The 18,873-nt window shown below is 43.7% G+C and overlaps 1 protein-coding gene across 2 annotated transcripts; it reads right to left on the bottom strand.

Moving 5' to 3' along the window:
- Window positions 1–1,055: 1,055 nt before the first annotated feature.
- TMEM169 (transmembrane protein 169) lies at window positions 1,056–18,869 on the bottom strand. 2 transcript variants are annotated; one of them, XM_054830258.1, is made up of 4 exons: window positions 18,708–18,869; window positions 18,280–18,463; window positions 6,399–6,832; window positions 1,056–4,934 (listed from the first exon to the last, which is right to left on the bottom strand). In XM_054830258.1, the coding sequence occupies exons 3-4, from the start codon at window positions 6,700–6,702 to the stop codon at window positions 4,312–4,314; spliced, it is 927 nt and encodes a 308-aa protein (XP_054686233.1). In that variant the 5' UTR covers window positions 6,703–6,832; window positions 18,280–18,463; window positions 18,708–18,869; the 3' UTR covers window positions 1,056–4,311. The 2 variants fall into 2 exon arrangements, with proteins under 2 accessions (XP_054686233.1, XP_054686234.1); XM_054830259.1 differs by lacking the exon at window positions 18,280–18,463.
- Between the last annotated feature and the right edge of the window lie 4 nt (window positions 18,870–18,873).

Genomic DNA, 18,873 nt, shown 5'->3' with positions numbered 1-18,873 from the left:
CTTCTCTTCTGGTGAAATACATGGTGCAGTCATACAAGTGTGTTTTGCCTGGTGCAAAGGTCTTCAGTAGGAGCCTCTCCCACTGCTAACCATTGTCTTACAAAATTATTACCTTGTGCTTCAAAGGTGAGAACTGCAAAGGCTAATGAGCTAATTCTTTGGGCTCACTACCTCCATCCCACCCTGCCACACCAGGAAGCCGAGTGTCATTCACCAGGTTCTTTGCTGGGGGTGGGAAGTCCGCAATGTCATCCACCACGCAGGGAATCCTGTTCCCTTGGCAATGTTTGCAGCAGGCATCACACCAACAGCACCTTCCTGGTATTTCTGGCTGTTGCATTGGACGTGGCACTGCCAGTTTGAGGAAATCATGTGCAGGTAGCCTTTTGGCTCAAAGAGATGTTACACTGAAGCTGTGCTAGCCCTTGTCTAGGAGTTTCATTTGGGTTTTCCAAAGATCCATGTCTCCTTCTTGGAAGAAAGAAAATGTCAAATAAGTGTTTGCCCAGTGCTAGGTGGAACTGTAGTAAGACTGTGTAGGAGAGCATAGAGGGTGTAATTTAATATTTAAACACCTCAAAGAACTGTATTGGTAGATTCTCCTTTGACTTATCAGAGACATATGTGGAGTACTTAGGAGCTATAAGAAATCTTCCCAGCACAGCTGTAAATAGCAGCTCCAAGTCACAGACACACAGACCATGTTTGCAGAGTTAAATGTACATCCTATTTTGGTGTGGAAGTGTGTCCCTCCCTACAGATCCTTGAGGCTAAAGCCAAACAGATACTCAATGAGTGAAATTAAATCAAAAGGTTTTGTTTGTGTGCTATGAAGCAAAGAAGAACCCAGAGTCCAGAGATCTGACAGTTCTGGATAGGCACAGGTTAACAAGAGGTAAAAGTGAGACCCATTTCAGACGCACTTTAAAGTGGTTCTTCAAAGATAATTGACTTGTAATCAATTATCAGCATAGAATGACTGTGTCCATCCCACAGAACTGTTTTTAACACAAAGTCAAGCAGAAGCATGAGAACAACACTCTTCTAAAGCCATGTACATCTTTATTCTCCACCCAGGCCAGCAAGGATGGGAAAAGGGAATGCAATTAAAAATAACAATCAGCAAACACACACTGTCTTAAAAAAAAAAAATCCAGACTAGAGCAGCCAGAAACACACTCAACAATCAGAATAACTGGAATTCCCTGCAGTTTAACAGTGTCACGTAAGCAGAAATTACTTGTGAGTTTCTGAAAGCAAGGGTAGAACAAGACAGAAATTGTGCTTTTTTTCTGTTACAACAATTGATAATGATTATATATTTTGCAGCAGGCAAACCGCTCCGGGAGATAACGGGCAAGAGAGAAAGCTATCCAGAGTTGTTTTGAGAAAAGTTTGAATAAAACTTTTACAAATAGCACCAGAATTAACCCCAAGCTTAAACTAGCCCCCACCAAAATCAATGGCAGAACACCCTGACTTTGGCAGGAGCAGAGGCAAGCTTGGTTAAGTCTAAAGAAGTAGAAAACATATGATGGATTGTTCCAGTATATCCCCAAAAAGGTGGCCTCCAAACCCAGAAGCATAGCTGCCATGGCAGAGGGAGCATACTACGCCTTCTCTGACACTCCTTTGTGTCTACATAGCAGTAAGAGGCACAGATTTGGTTTTGTCTCCACTCTGGCAGGCCGTTTGCAATCCTGAAAGCAAATCCTGCAGCTCAGCAGACATTTCACATGGCTGTATTCTGTAATGAGCTAGTATTCGTCATTTGAGCCCTCTGTAAGCTGAAGGCTCTTTGTGCTACTGACCCCAGCCTTTCGTCCAGCCTTGAACAGCTGCTGTTTGGCGGTGACAGCTGAATTGGGTTTTCTCTCTCTGCAGCAATGCACACTTGCCAGCCATCCTTTCCCCAAACCCGCTTGTTTGCTCCATGTTGGGGCCAAGATACACAATCCACTCCTTTCACGCCAGCAGCGTCCCTCTAGGCAAAGTGTGAGAACAGTTGCCAGGGGCCTTCCTTCCCATTAATGCTTGATAAGCATCATTTCTTCCCACCCTCCAGCTATGTGAGCCTGCGATTTCCATGTGGAGGAGTATTAAGTAGAGTGGCTGCGCTGGGTCACTACAGACTGCCAGCACTGGCATGACTTGTCCTCAGCTTCTCCATTAATTCAGAGGCATATCAAGCTCCCCGATTGAAAAAGCCCTGTGAAAGGCATTTCACTGCTTGAACTGGTGCCAGGCATGTCAGCCTCTTTGAACCCCTCTGAATCACCTGCCATTGCCTCACAGGTTGGGGTCTATTTATTTATTTATTTATTTTTGCTGGAAGTTAGTCATTGCCTTTAAAGACTTGACCAGTAAAAATAAAAGCTGCGCATCAGGAAGCAACAAACACAGCCTGGCTGTACCTGTAAACTGTGGGGCCAAACCTGCTCTTGATATTTGGCTTGTACATTATTCACACCGTTAATCCTCAAGCCAGCACTAAGAGGCTCCTTTGGCTGGATCTCCCAGAAGGGGATGGACCAAGGATGCAGCAGGGACTTTATTTCTTTCTCACGGCTTCCCAGATGTCCTAACTAGGACAGCCAGTCAGTGTAGTTTTGACCTCATCCTTGAAGTGCCACATGAAGCATTATTTCCTGTGAAATCCAGCTTCTGAATGCTTCTCTTTACTATGCTAGAACTACAGCAGCTCCCCCTCTGGTAGGGAGACTGGGGAAGTGAAACACCTATACGGACATGAGTGACTGTGCAGCCTGCCTGACTGCACACTACAAATTATCTACCTACACGCATGCAAATGGTGGGCTCCTCTGGGTTGGGGCTGAGCCAGACTTTCTAGCAGCACCAGCTGAACTAGAGCACTCAGAAAATTGATCATGTTTCAGACATGTAAATCAGTCTCCGTTAGAGTCTGTTATACCTCTCTCTTATTTTCCTTGTGTCCTCCTTAGGCCAAAACCCCAATAGTCAATCCAGAAAAAGAACTCTGCTAGTCATTGTTTTAAAGATACAATTTAAATTTATTCAGCCTAATACGGCCACCTCAGCCTGGTCTGGGAGCCAAAAATCCCAAAAGGAGGGAAACCACTTATGAAAATGAGACATAAGGGGAGGAGGATGTATAATCCATTGCTCTTCCATATAATTAAACCAGGAAGTGTGTGTGGGATGCAGATTTCCAGAGCTGAGGCACTAATGCAGTTTGCACTGGCACTAGCAGACATGGGCTCAGGACACCCCTGTTCTGAAAGGGAAGGTCCAGCAGCTCTTCCGTAAGAGCAACTTGAAAACCAGAATGACTCTCTCAGTGAGACCTTCCCATCCTGAGCACCTTCCACTCCACTCCCCCAAGTACAGGTGCTGCCAGTCCACACTTGCATTGCAGTGACATGCAAACTGATCACCTTTCCTCAGAGCAGAAGTTTCTTCCTTATAATGCAACAGTTTGCACTGCACACTGCGTACGACTCCTGCTGCCCATTCCTTCCCAGCAGTGCACCTATCAAGACACCAAATGCAAGTGTGTCCTAAGCACCTATCTGTGCACCTTCTGTCTCCTGAAGGTGCTTGGTGACAGGCCCATCAGGTCCCTACACACCGCATTACAGGGCATGCCCTGCTCTTCCATCATGTGATGGGTGCATTTCAGGTCAGCATAGAGCTCACATGTCTTTGTCAGAGGCTATGCTGTCCTCTCCCAGTGAAAAGCTGGGCATAACTTTTTGTAGAGGTCTATTTTTCAAACTCTGACAGTGTCTAAGCTGTTAGCCTACCTGGAAGGTTTGCTGCACTTGTCGGAAGGACTGGAAAAGGACCCTTTCTAGGAAAGCCACAGGAACATCGCATTTTGCGATTTAGCCTTCACCTCTGAATGATTTCTTAGCTCCTGAAGGTCATACCGTAGTAGAGACTTCTTTTCACTGAGTCGACAGGTCACTGTTATGTCCCATTCCCTAAAGTCTAACTTTACAGAAGTGGACTTTTCAGCATATATCTCTGCCACCCCACAAAGAGCTCAAGCCCCACGGACCTGGATTTTCTCACCATTCCCAGAAGTTGTAATTAGCTAAAACAAGACGACAAATCCTTGGAGAGCCATGCACCTCCCCACCCAGACCATGTGAAGCTAACACACTTGCATTCTGTGATATTTAAAGAGCACTCCCAGCCCAATATTTTATTCATTAAGTTTGTGTTTATATATATATATATATATATATTAAAAAAAAAAACCCAGCGTGTTATTTTCTAGGTGAAAACCACTCACATATGACCAAAATAGTCAGCCAGGACAAAGGCTCATACTGCCGAGGTCTCAACCCCCTGCGCAGAGCTCTTGCCAGAGAGACTACCTGAGATATTGTCAGAATCTAGCAGCTCAACAATGCTGTATGGAGAACAATCTTCCAAACCCAGCTTGCTGCAGAGCCAGCCACAGAAGCCTTTCTCCATATCCCTGACAGCATGCCACCAGTACCCAAAGGACCATGCTACCTGGACCACAGCTGAGTACAGGCCTAGGGAAAAAGACACAACCATAATTATAATTGGGTAGAAGATGATCAAAAAGGGACAAAAAGTAATTTTGTGCCAGAAGGTCCTCTCTTCGTTGTACACCAAGAAGATGTTGTACCATGTAATGGTTCCATAGTAGAATGAAACCACGAAGGACACTACAAAAATGATGGGGAGGCAGATGATGGTCCAGAGGACAATGTGGGGTCCTCTGTCCAGCCCAACATCACATTTCTTCTTCTTCTCAAGCACATCCTCTTTAGGAGGTTCCTTTGACTTAGCCAGTTCCTGCAGCTCTTTGTCCGTTAGTGTGACATGGATGTCCACCATCTGACCCTTCTTCTTTCCCCTGGTGATTGTCCCAGTCAAGGTGACATATCGGCTGTCTAAAGGCATGTTCCAGGCACCTACAAACACAGATAAACTCATCAACATTAGATTTATTTTCTGTATGGAGTATTTTGTGTAAATCCCCAAAGACACCAAAGACAATTAGATAATGCATATGGAGTTATAGTTAAATTAAAAAAAGAGGGAACACAAGAAGCAATGCAGTATGAAGAAGATTATCACAGAAGACAATGGAAGAATAGCTAATGAGGGAGAAGATAGGAATTCCAGATGACAGAAATCACAAGGGAGAAGACTCCAGCATCTGCACTGGGGACAATATGTGAAGGGAAAGTGCTGCAGGAGTATATGAGAAAGAGATGAGACAGAGTAACTGAAACAAAAATGGTTTGCCTGTTTTCTCATAGATTTATCCCTGAACAGCATGAACACTTGGGGTGAGTTAGATAAATATGACTAAGACTCTTGTTCTGGAATAAGCACATCCACACATGGAATTATACTCGAATAGCTAGTATTTTGCTTTACATTTGTACTATATCTCAATCCAAATTAATTTTCAAAGTTTAGAAAAAACTTACAAACTCTTATGTAATTGCATTTGAAGGGATCAACAAAGGCACCAAACAGGAAAGGGTTGGGATGTGTGTTAAAGTCACAAACAGACCGCCTTAGCTTATAAGTGACATTGGTTTAGGATGATCCCTGCAGTGGTACTGACCATAAATTCTTCCATGGGTCTAAAATATGCTTCCTCCTGGTCTTAATTCTGACTAGCTTGGAAGGAGGTCTTCAGAAGCTCTTAAAAGGAGGATGAGCAGTTTGAAGTGGCCCACAAAAATAGGAAGGCAGCAGATAAGCCATGAGGATAGGGTTGGGATCGTGGGGGAATCTGGTGCGGCTGAGGGACTAGGAGCATGCATTCACATTTAAGCCCCTCTTAGCCTGCACTGCTGACTCACAAGAGGATTAGCCATAGGACCTGCCTCTCACACATCTTCCCTGCAAGGGTCTCCAGGACAGACATCAGACGTGATAGTGGCTCCATGATGATCTCGCCAAATAATCATTCTTAAAGAGGAAGCTGTGCTGAGAATATGCAAACAGAAGGCAACAGCAAATCCTAGATAATGAGTAAAACTCCCTGTCGCAGGTAGATCCACTAAATCCATCTGCTTCCATCCTTTCACTTAGCAGGCAGTTGTTTTAGACATGGAGAGGGGCTTGATCACAGCATCATTGGCTTAAAGTACGCTCAGCATTTTTCTGGATCAACCCCAGCCAGCACATACATTTAAAACTAAGAGTGCGGCAACAACCAACCTCCACAAAGAACTGCAGGAAACACTCCAAATCAGCCTGTAATGCTTTTCATTTCGGAGTGTTTTCATGTATGAACTCAAGCTCTCCTTGCCTGCAGTCTTGGAGAGGGTTGGTCCCACAGTCACTTCCATTTGACCTTAGTGCATGCTGGCATCAAAAGAAGTTTATAGAAAGTGGGTGTTCCCAGGAATACATACCATCTGCCATGGATTGACCCAGGAACTTGGAGCCTTCCTCAGAGCTCCTTTCTCCTCCTTCTTCATCTGCCTGTTCTTCTTCCACCTTATTCTCATTGTCTGACCGATACACTATTATTGACTCGGGACGGGACTCTTTCTTCTTCTTTTTCCTCCGGTCCATAGTGGCTTCCCCATCAAAGGTGACAGTGGTTGCCACAGCCCTTCTCACGGAGCCATGGTGAGGGCTCTGGCTTCCAGATTTGCTCTCCTTCTGCACAGTCTCCTCCATCCCACTGCTGCTCTCAAGCACCTCACTTGGCATCTTGTAGCACTTGTTTCCAATCTAACAGCTCTGCACTTAGAAGTCATTGATTAGGCAATGGTCCCATGGATGCTTTGTTTTGGTAAGATGTCCCACTGCTGACATCCAAACTATGCACTCCATTCCCAGCCTAAAACAAGAGAGAAGGCTGAAAAAAGTGTCTTTTTCTTACCAAGCAGAAAAAAAATTGCCAGAATTTTCCTACAAAGGGTTACTTCAAACTGGTTTAAATGTCATCTGAAGATCCTTATTACTGTCCTGAACATCAATTTTATTACATGGATATATGTTTTGTAATATCACCTAATCATGATTCTCAGGTTCAAATTTTAAATATAACAAACCAAAGCTACTGGAAAAGGAAAGAGTATTAACATTTATAAGAAGAGACTAAACAAGCACAGCTTACTGGGTGAATTTAACATTCCTCTGCAATGCCAGAAGCAAACAGAAGACAATACTTTTGGCCCACATGCATGAGAATGAAGAAATGAAACCATAGATGAAAAAGAAGTTGACTGATTTAAGGGCCTGGCCTAGATCAGAGACAACTGCAGCAGGAACACTGCGCTCATCCTGCATTACAGCAGCTATATTGGTGCCAGCCTTTCTCATTTTGAGTGTCTTCTGATTTACTGCCCATTGGAAGGATATTACAAAAAGTAATGTCAAATTACTACAAATTATGTCAAAATGAACGATGTTTCAAACCTTACCAATTTAGCATTATGTAGTGCTGTCAAACCTTAAAAATACAGTATACACAGTAGATTTAAAGCAAAATTACAATTCAGATGACTTCACTGAGGAGGGAATTGGAAACCACAGCAAAGTCTTCTAATTGCGCAGGGAAAACAACCCAAATCTTCACAAATCTTTGTAACAAATATAAGGGCTTAGTTTTTTACTCCTCTTTGAAGCAAAACTAACAGCAATATCAAGTGACACTCTTCTCTATGGGAAAGCTGCCTAAGTAAAAAACATATAATTAAACATGCATCAAGGCAGACAAATCCTGCTCCATGAACGAGGAAGACACAGGATTAATGGTTCTCAGATTTCATAACATTTAAGATACTGACTGTGCCAGGTATTCATGAAGTATTTAGGTACAAATCTGAATACACTGAATAATGTTTTAACAACTCTGAAGAGCTCTGTTGAACATTTACATGAACATTTATATTTAAAAGAATGCACATGACCAGTATTTAAGCTTCTACCTAGTATCTGAGTCATCTCTTTAACAGGAAACTAAGAAACACAGTTATCATAATTTATAGCCCACACACAATGCTGGGGAAATTGTTTTACTTGAACAGATGCTAGAAAAAAATTGAGCATTTTTAGATTTGGCAGTATGGTCCTGGTCTTCCCACAGATAGAAGATTTTGCTGGTTTGTTTTGAAATTTGTTGCAGAACTTTAGATCAAGTATTTATGCCTCATACACTCACACTCACATACAAACACAACTTTTGGTTGTATCACTTTAACACCTAAGACTGTGGCCAGTTGGCTCTACACGGCTTTAAAGAACTCAACAATTCAGATTATTTTTTCCATTATAGAAAATAAATCTTCTCTGGTGATTGGACAACACATAAAATGGAATTCAAAAAATCAAGATTCAGCATACCCCAGAAATTGGACTACTTCTAAAGTATGGCTGGAAACAGACTGTTTAGATTGCCATCTGAGTTTACACCTGCCATGCAAAAATGTATGCCTAAATTTGCAGACATACTGGAAAACAGCTCTGTAAAATACTAAATTTACTGCAAATACTGTCCCCTTACTGCCATGTCAAGTGTTGGACTTTAGAACTGCCAAGAAGCAACTCAGTTTAAACATTCCACTGTTGATCAAGGGAAGAAAGAACAAAGAGGGGCAGTGATAATGAATGCCCCGGTCTGGTGTACCAAATAAGCATGGTTCAGTGTGAGGGTTTTTCAAGATCACTGCCTGTGCATTCTCCTCCCATCCCAAAGTCCAAGCTTAACAGAGAGCGAAGCAAAATAAGGGAATTTTGCCTCCTTTGAGTCTCTAGGTGAAACATCTCATCACCTCCGCCCCCCTCCAGAAAAACCCATAAATGAGCTAATGAGAAGCCATTCCTCAAGACAGTTCTTGTACCTCATCTGCCTGAGGAACGTGGCCTTTACATCTGTTTGGAAGCAGTGTGCAGACAGGCAGTTTTCCATGTACCATAATATAAAAGAGGAATGAGATATGCAAGAACCTTCACAGTGAAATCTAGTGCTTTGCTTTCCACTTCCCCCTTTTAACTCCAAAGCAAACCATCCACTGACTTCAAAGATAGCAAGCTCTGGCTCTTACTGTGTTAACACTGGCAGGAATCCGAGATGTCTTCACATCCATTGGAATTCACGTAAGCTTTCATTCAGTGTTTTTTAAAAATGCCTTTATGGGGAAATGGAATAAATTTATTCTATGAAATAAGCTCACTCTTTCTAGTAAATTCATCCAGGAGGTACAATAGGCTCTAGCATTTTTCTCTGAGGATCGACAATAAAACTTCATGTTTTGCCTCTATGAAATCCTAAAATCACCTAATTGAGCCTAATGAGCTGCTGAGACAACAGTGAGATTCCCCTCCCAGATATGGTGAAAAGAAAGCAGGCCTGGAGTCACAGAGAAGCCAAAAGCATCACTGCTGGGATGATCTACTAAAAGTCTGGAGACACGGAAGTTGATTTGGGATTAGATTCCCAAAGTTCCTGGCTGTAGTTCCATGCTCAGTCCCTACTGCCTTGAAAGGGGGATGAGTTGCCAATAACCCAAAACTACAGGCAAAGATTTGTGGTTGGGCATTTTTTTCTTAGAAGTTTATCCAGCTGTGACCTTGGTTAAACCCACAGTAGATGATAAGCTAATGTCAGTTCTCAGTGTGATGCCAAACCCTAAAGGACTATGTCAACCTTGACTATGTGAGGAGGAGCACGGTGATGTTTACGTTTGAATATGGCACGTGTAGGATTGCTACTGGAAACCTATGTCCAGTTCTTGTGCTCACCAGGCAGGCAGGATGCTGATTAATGACCAGAGGATGCTTATGATACCTGAATTATTTTGCTATGTATGTCTGACGTTCTCACCCTCACTACAGCAGCTGTTGCCAGTGTGAGTTATCACCAGGACTAGCAAGAAACACCTCAACACCAGGGTTATCAAGGGGTGGCAGCTCAGTTTCTTCTCCTCTTGCTCCTGAGCTGAGAAGAGGGGAGGAAATGGGCAATATGGGGGCAAGCCCCTAAGAAGCGCTACTGCTGTAACTGGGTCAGAGCCTTTGGGATAAGGAAGTGAAGGAGTCCAGATTATTCTGTTTAAGGCACAAGGAGGTAAAATCTGATGTCAGTCTGGCTACATCAGCAACAAAAACATGGAGAAGACAACCCCTATTTCCAGCAGAGGAGGATGCTGTTAGATAAAAAGATGAAGGATACAAATACAGGGCAGACGTTAGGTAGGTGTTTTAACAAAGTGGGTAGATGTCACTTGATATACATCATGGAGGGCTGTGGAGAGTTGTCCCATCACGGGAAACTTCCAAATCTGGACTGGGTATCTTGGCAGCAGTTTGGTCACCAGTACTTGACCAGAAGAGGTGTTAATGTGGGAAAGTCTTCTGGCTTGTATTAGGGAGCAGTCAGATTGAAAGATCACAAAGATCCCTCCTGATCCGAAGCCTGTTTTCACAGCAGATGTTTATTCTTTTCTCATCTGCCAATGGAGCAGCTGGGATACCCTCTGCCACCTGGTCCAGACCTTCTGAACACAGCACTTCAAAACACCATCAGCCCCACATCCCACAGGGATGCTGGTGAATCACTCAGGTTCACACTGCAGTCCCATTTTTCCTGGGAATCTTTTCTCCATAGCTGCAAACAAAAAATGGGCTCTTGCAGAAATCACAGCAGTGTACGCAAAGCTTATTTCTTTCTCTCTTCCTTTTCTTCACATCCTGTAAGAACAAGGCCAGCCCTCAGCACTACACAGCTGTCCACAGCACCAATGCTTTCAGCCGTACACCAAGATCTTCCCCCCTTAAAAGCCTTGCTGTGAAGCTGAAGCATGACAATTGCTGTGCATCTAATATTGGTGATGTCTCCCACATAGGAGTACAGGGGCAGACAGGAATCTAATAACTGTCCATGGGAGGGAAGGAAAAGAAATGGTCAAATTTCAGAGGCAGCAGGGAGCAGTTTATTAGCCAAACAATTTGTTATTAATCTCCATGTGAAAACAGATGGAGAACCCTGGGGAGGCAGCTCTGCAAAAACACTCTGTAGAGGAATTTTTAGAAGCACAGTCTTCTGTTACTATGCAGGAAAGCTACTGCTACTTACGCTTCCCATGACAGTATTAGTCTTTGACACATAAAACAGGAGCTTAAAAGCTTGGCCTTGCATCATTTAGGTCAAAGGAAGTTTTTTCCATTGGTTTTCAGGGTTTGATCCTGCTGCTAACAGAAGAGAAATTACCTGGTTTGAATGCAGACAAGAAGGAAGAGCCTTCCCGCAAGCTAATAAAATCCTTGATCTTAAATCCCTGCTACAGCACAAGTAACCTTTTTATGACTGCTCAGAGCAGACATGAGAGGAGAAATTGTAGACGGTAAGCAGTGAGGAGCATCAATTTTTATTTTTATAGTCACATAAAACATACAACACAGAAGAAGAACTGGCACTGTGTCTTCACTCACATCATGCAGGGGTTATCTGCAGAAACAAAAAACAACCTGTGCTTTAGAAGCACTGTGAGTTATCCTGGGTGAGGAAGAGATAAGGGGAAATTTACCCCAGAGACCTACGTTGAGAGAGAGCTCCCCAGCCATGGACTGTCCTTTGCCAGCTCCTTTTACGCCATAGCCTTCCCATTCCCAATTCCTTCTCCACCCAACCCTGCCTCTGATTTTGTGCATGTGCATGTGTGTGTTTCTGAGGATGCATGTTACCCAAAGGATTATTTCCAATCCCTAGTATTTTTAAAGGGGTTATCTGCTGGCAGATTGTACACATGAAAAATAGATGGTATCAGATGCATCCAGCTGTTCAGGACAGATCTGTCTGTCACCAGTCAATCACATTATGACAAAATGCACTGGTCTAATGCAGGACATGCAGCCCCGAGCCCTACAAAAACATGTGGCAAGACCTATATAAGAAAGCACATTTAATTCAGACCTTATGTTGGGAAAGGACTGAACGGTAGGGCTCCCTCGACAGCTTTGGATCTGCTTTAAACACCTAAGTGACTCCACATGATCTTTCACATATGCATCCTCACCATACCCTGCTGAAACAGAGGATGTCTGTCTCCATTTCATGGTGAAATAGCTCAAATTAGATTATGCAGTTACTTCAATCTAGCAAATACTCAAGTCTGTGATGAACGACCCATTAGAAGGTGAGGCAAGAACAGCCCCTCCCTATCAGTACTAGCATCTGTGCAGCTTGCTGGTGAGCTTCACAGGAGGATTTATCTCACTGACAATAACCCTTTTGTATTTTAAAAGAAAATAAAATGTTATTTTTAGCCAGATGGATTCCCTTATCAGGTTCACCATGCAGCTACCTCTAGAGGAAATAATGTCTAAGGAAGAGGAGAAAAACTACCCCTCATGGCAGTCACCCATTGCGAGGCTGCATTAAGTGTCTGTATAACAATAGCAAGAGGCACAAAGAGAAACATCTGCCTACACCATCCCAGCAAGGAAGGAGAAAGCAAACAGCAAAGCTCATAGATCACACCCGTCTTTCCCTCCGTGCTTAGTCCACAAGCTTCAAAACACTTTCATTTCTTAGAGAGACAAGAAAAATGACCATGCTCTGGGTGTGCATCTGAGCAGGAGCAGACCTTGAGCTGGACTGCCGAAAGCAGAAGATGGCACTGTACACCAGAGCAGAGGGGATAACGCAGTAAAATTACTTATGCCACCAAAAACTTCATGGGTGTTTGCTAATGGAGCCCCCTCAGCCCCATACATACCCCTCAGGAGCAGAGGGTGCTAAAACCTCAAGCTAAAAGCAAAGGGAAGATTGGGCAAGTGACACAATCTCTGCAGGCAAGCACCAACAGACCCAGGTTTGCTGGGTCCTTCTGATTTACTGCTGGCACATGGCTCCTGCCTGTCAGCAGGTGGCATTAGTGCCAGCAACTGCCCCACACTGTTGCTGCACAGCAGCTTCTGGACCAATCCTGCTGGCGCCATGAGCCTGACTGCGTCAGCCAGCATGGGTTGACCATCGCTGAAGCTGTGGCAAGACTAGACTTGCTTGGGTGTGGATTAAGGGCTTGTGGGCTCCTGGTGCCATACTGAGCGGCTCAGGCCCCTTGCTCTCCCTGCTGTCCTCCATGAGACACCCAAACGCTTGCTGACAGTATTCTGACAGATACAGCCAAAACACCAAAAAAAAAAAGTAGTGAAGAGAGTCATTCCAAAGTATCACTAAATTGTTTCTGGATGACATTTTCAAAGGATTTTTTTAAAAGTCAAGGACATTTTACAGAGTATCTGTTTTATGAATCAGTTCTTTTTATTTTCCTCTGCTGTTCCATAACTTTTCCAAATGTCATAGAATAATAACTGCTGTGTAGATCAGTATTACTAAAGCCTGGGAAACAGCATATAGGAATAGCTGTGCATTTTTATTTTATATTAAATGAAATACCCGATCAATTTTCTTGTATACCAACTTTTTCAATATCCCCAAACTGTACTGCTCTACCTTTTTTACAGCAAAAGCCTTGAAGTGCTGTCTCTCTGTTGTGTTCCCATTTCTTTGTCCAGACTGCTAGAAGAGAAATTGAGACAAAGGACTCAGAGCTTCCCACTGCCTCCACAGGGATGAGATCTGCTTATATTTATTTTTCTATGCTACAAATGTCAATGAATGGCACATGCGTGTTAGCCTTTAAAGAGAACCAAGGCTTTAAAAAGAGAATGACTTGGAAATGGACGTTGGTTTGAACTCCTCAAAGCAATTCAAGTGGTTTAGGTAAGAATCTTGAATAAACTTAACAGATGTCCCTAAATCTTGTAGGAAAAAAATCTCAACCATAAAGTGGAGACAAGCCCTCTTTGTTCCCCCGCTCTACCCCTCATTTCGGCATTTGCCAAAGCAGGCCATCCTGCACCTTGAAACAGCATGTGCCCACTATAATTCCCCCGCCACCCACGAGGTCACTGCTGAAGCAAGTGAGTCCCACCAACTGGAGCCCCGCATCCTGCTTCCACAGCAGTGCCCTTAGGCTGGGATCAGGTGTAGCATCTGTTTTTATTGGTATAATACCTGATCCATCCTCAGTTTGAAGCCTTTTTATTAAATGGGATTGGAAGATGCACTAAGAGCTTGCTCCACACATCAAACCGGTGTTGTGCTCCCTCTAAGCATCCAAGCAAATGCCTAGAAAAAAGTAACAATGGAGCAAGCATGTAGTACATGAAAATAGAGTTTTGAGCCCCTCACCTCCCTTTCCAGAGAAAACACCTTCTACACAGTGTATACCCACACACATATGTAAGTAAGAAACACTGGGAGTCGCTATGTTTGAAGACTGCAAAGCCATGAAGCACCAGTGGTGGGTGTGAAGCACTTGTGCTAATGCAAGACAGCACAGTCCTAGCTAGCTAGAGACCTGGCTGGCAGGTGATTATTTCAGTGAAGGACTGCAAGAGCTCAGTCTCCTTTCCTTAGGAAATCATGCAGTGCTCTTGCCAGGATGTTTTAATGCATGCTGATCTTTACAGTAACTAAAAACTAGGACCTATATTAGCACCTAAGGCTTTTTTTCCTTTCCTTCCTACTCAGAAGATCTCTGACCATCTTGGTCTCCTCTCCTTTCCTTCCCTGTGCTGTGCTGGCAAGATCAAACACCCTAGTGCTTTACTCAGACAAAATGAGGAGATACCACACATGAAATACCTGCAATTAGAGAGCAAGACTTTGCAGCTATGCAGCCCAGTGAAAAACACAATTGTAAATCCAGTCTGGAAATGATTATCCGAAAGATACCAACTCCAAACTACATCCTGCAGTTTTTATTTGAGCAAGATATTTGGGGGCTTCAGATTAGACCTTTCTCTGAGTTACACCCAGCTACAGCCCAGGAGCTGCTGAAGAGCCAAACTGCACAGACAGAGAACTGGAAGATTCCCCTGGGAGTGATTCAGGATTGCTTAATGCATTGCACAGTAAATATAATCTAAGATATTTAGACAGTATCTCCAGCAGCAGGAATTAGTTGGCTCAGGGGACTCTCGATTGGATACAAGCGCAGATACAGATCCATGATACCAGGGTATTAAAAATGCAGCACTTTCAATTGCAGACAAGTGAATGCTTCGGTATCATTAGTACGGTATTAGCGGGGTGTGTGATTATTTAGTAAATCTGGCTATGTACCAGTTTCAAACTGTTTGATGCTGGTATTCTACATCTTGCTCCACTACAAACTCTGCTTTGAGTGGGGCATCTGTCTTCAGTATCTCCTGTACTTTTTTTAATAATTGAAATGAAATTCCTAGGGATAATGATGAAAGGTTGTAAAATTCTGATTATCTCCTCATTAGACTGAAATCCCCCGAGATACCACTGAGAGTAAAGTACCTTTGCAAAGGGGAAGTCCCTAAAGAGATGAATTGACCAGAGAGCCTGACCATCAGCTGAGGCTGACCAGGAGGTGTTCTGACATGGAAACCAGAAGCCATGAAACAGAAAGACTCTCACTTGCCAGTGAGAGATGATGAAGGGAAAAACAGCCACAGGAGAGAATGCACAGACAGGAGGTGAAAGTAGCAAGGATTTCCAAAGAGGCCTTTTGCATAATCCCACAGCAAGGTCCAGAGAGGTAAGGAAACAAACTCACACTGGTTTTCATTTGGTTTTGGCTCAATCCAGGCATTTCTTGTAATCGGGGCGGGGGGGGGGGGGGGGGGGGGGGAAGAGAAATGATTGTTGTTACACTTTATGCAATTTGGATTCCCAGAAGAAAGATATGGAGCATCCATGAGAGTGGGAATCTGGGAAAACGAAGGCAGCTGGAGTGCAAGTCTGATTTTTTCTGAAGGCTAGCTATCAGAAATCCTCTATCAGAAATCACCTTTGACCTTAAAGCTTTTCATTAATTCTCCTCTGCTCTCACCTTCTTTTGAGATGGCTGGCCCCAGGGATACCTCTGCCAGCGTTTAGATCCTGTGGAGGTTTCTCCCCTATTTGGAGCCATCTGTTTTCTCACATCAGGTTGGTATTTAACAACTCTGAGACCTTCTCTCTTGCCAACATGGATTATGAGCTATGGGAGGGCACAGAGCCCCTGAAGGACAGCAGGCTATAAGGAATTATTAAGGCAGTACATATTGCTGCCAGGATTTTTAAAGCATGGCATCGTACTGGACTGGCAGGTGTCATCAGCTGAATAGCTGAGCCATAGGCTGGCAAAGCACAAAATCAGCTTTTGACAAAAGTAGCCTTTTCTGAAAACACAGAGTTTCCTATTCATCTCAACAAATTGAACTAGTTCATTCAAAGCCAAGACACAATCTGGGAGCTGTAAAAACAGGAAATCTAGTTTTTCCTCTTCAATCTATAAATAAAAAAGTAGATGTTGAAGAATGACATGTGCTAATCCCACAACTTTGAAGAAGCTCACAACTGGGAAAAAAGCTATTGATGAATTCTTTTTCCCAAATGTGTCATTTTGATTTTTGAATGGTTAATGTTTTAAGTGGTAGATATACCAAGGAAAAAATTCAGATGGTTTTTAACTTCAAAAAATGAAAATGAAGACTCCAAGGCTTTAAGTGCAGATTTATTTTCTTCCAAATGCAAGCTGACACATACTGGAAAAAAAAAAAACCCAAACCCAGCTGTCTTATCAGACACTATTTCCTAACACATAAAAATTAAGAATCTGAACATTAAGTTTATAGAATAACATAAATATGTAAGAGCAGCCTTCTGCTTACTGAATTTACCACTATGGCTGCATGTAGTGACAGACCAACATGTTTTAATGCTACCAATAAAAGAAAATGAACATTCCTTTGTGAATAAGAAAGTACAAGTGTAGAAGATTAAAATTTATTTTAGTTAATAAGATTTTTTTCTTTTCAGCTTAAATAATTTTGAATTTCAACCACTGGAGTAAAATCAATTCACACAAAGGTACACTTTGAATCCTTGGTTCAAATGCAACCCACATGATAGTGAACAGAAGCCACTGCCTTGCTGAAAACATCTGTTAGCATTGGTTATCTCAGCTCTGTTCTTTGTGGATAGATTTTGCACCAGAAGGGGCGACCCTCCATTGAATGCCAAGGAATGGATGTCTCCTTTTCTCGCCTCCTTACTCTCCAGTCTTTATGCTTTTCTCCTTTCTCCTCCCACTCATCACTCACAGAACCTTAACTTGTATGTTCAGCCTCTTATTTATAGCTTTTCTATGGCTATTGAGAAATTCCAAAACCTGAACAATTTATCCTGATAGGGAAGAAAAATCATTTGATAGTGCTTTCTGGGAAGAACAATGAAATCAAGCAAGTCATATGAGCAAAGAGGCTCACTGGATTTTCTTTGGTGGCCTGCGGCTCAGCCAGGATGGCAGGCAGGTTGGAATATGAAGATCTAGTTCACTAGCACAGATAAGTGCTTCTCCCTGGGATTAATTAATGATCACTCTGATACAGCCTGCCTAAGATATGTAGGGCAGCCAGAGACAGGTAATGGGGATCTGTGGAATCTACAGATTGTGGAAGATAATTAAAGGGGGGGGAAAATGTTCTTGCAGTGTCACCCACAGTGCTTCACATTTTTGTGCCCAGAAAGTAATACTGTGCTTTAAAATACTAAAGTATTCTACAAACATTAAGCCACCTGGAAGGCAACTTTGTCTAATGGTAGCCTCACTAGCCTAAGTCGGCAATTCCATTCCTGTCTTGTCACCCTTTGTTGAATGAGTCTGGACACAATTTCTCCATGCCTCCCCTTCCCTACACTTAAAAAGACGGTATACAGCTTCCTTTGAAACACAGTGAACTTCAGGATAAAGATGTTATCTTACAATTGTCTCTGATTTAAAGTATTAAACCTTAGAATATGTTTTTGGAACAGTAAATAAATCCATTTAACAAATGAGAAAGCCAAAATAGCCTCAATGATTCTCCCACTTTACTTATATGTGTCTTTTTAAAAAAATTCTCACTCTCTTCTCACGTTAGCCATCTCCCCTAAGGCAAAAATAACAGGTCGTAATTAAGATATACTTCCAAACATCTCTTCTGTTGAAAAGGACAGAGGAGATGCCTGGAAAGATACAGAACATGCACGCATACAATCCTGGGCGCATCAGCGCTGGTTAAAATCACCTGCAATGGACAAAGATGCTCTGTCACTTCACTGTGGGATAGAAAGGAAAATAACGTTGGCTGTCCTCTGTGCCAACTAAATAATTAATACTGAGCTTAATGAGGGCGATTTTAAGTGGGGGGAAAAAAACTTCCAAAAGGCATTTTAGCACAAAATGGCTATGTTAGGGACGTGGTAAACGGTATCACCTCAGCGTTCCCGGCCTCTTCCCGACAAAGTCCACGCCTGGAAAGAGGATTCTCCGTCCGCGGGTCCCTGGCAGGAGAACGGCAGCAGCTTTCTCTGCTATTTACGACACCTTTAGAGCATTACAGTGACTTCTCCCGGCTGGGGCTCCACTCCCCGTGCTCCTGAGGGCATCATCCCGCGTCGCTGTGGAAGGTGACCCGAAACAGTACAGAAAAATAGGAAAACCCCTCCCTTTAAAGCAGATGAGCCCACGGACGGGGGCTAGGCGGGTTTGCTGAGAGGCTCCAGCAGGCAGAGGCAACCTCAGGGCACCAGGACGCTGCCTGAGGAGCCGATCCCTCCCAGGCGCTGAATGAGCGGCCAACGGTCTCTCCACCGCGGGAACAAACCCGGGCGTTACCGACCCGTGGATAACCGCCCCCCTTACCTGCCGCTCGCGGGGCTCCGGTGCCGCGCTGTGCCGTGCCGCAGGAGTGACCCGGCTGGCCGAGGCCCCGAGCACCGCCGGCACCGCTCCTCCGCCGGCACCACTGCCACCACCACCCGCTCTCCGGCCACGGCACTGAGCCACGGCGCGGGCGGGCGGGGCCGCT

Source organism: Grus americana, chromosome 6, assembly GCF_028858705.1.
Source record: "Grus americana isolate bGruAme1 chromosome 6, bGruAme1.mat, whole genome shotgun sequence".
In the NCBI taxonomy this organism is placed as follows: Eukaryota; Metazoa; Chordata; class Aves; order Gruiformes; family Gruidae; genus Grus; species Grus americana.
Note: the sequence above shows the minus strand (reverse complement) of the source record. Positions and strands in the feature narration are given on the sequence as shown.

What these genes read in the sequence shown, in the direction of transcription:
- TMEM169 (XM_054830258.1), bottom strand. Translation starts at nt 6,702, where the DNA reads ATGCCAAGTGAGGTGCTTGAGAGCAGCAGTGGGATGGAGGAGACTGTG. An exon ending in GGGTCAATCCATGGCAGATG is followed by an intron (nt 4,935 to 6,398) that starts GTATGTATTCCT and finishes CTGTGTTTGTAG; the next exon opens with GTGCCTGGAACATGCCTTTA.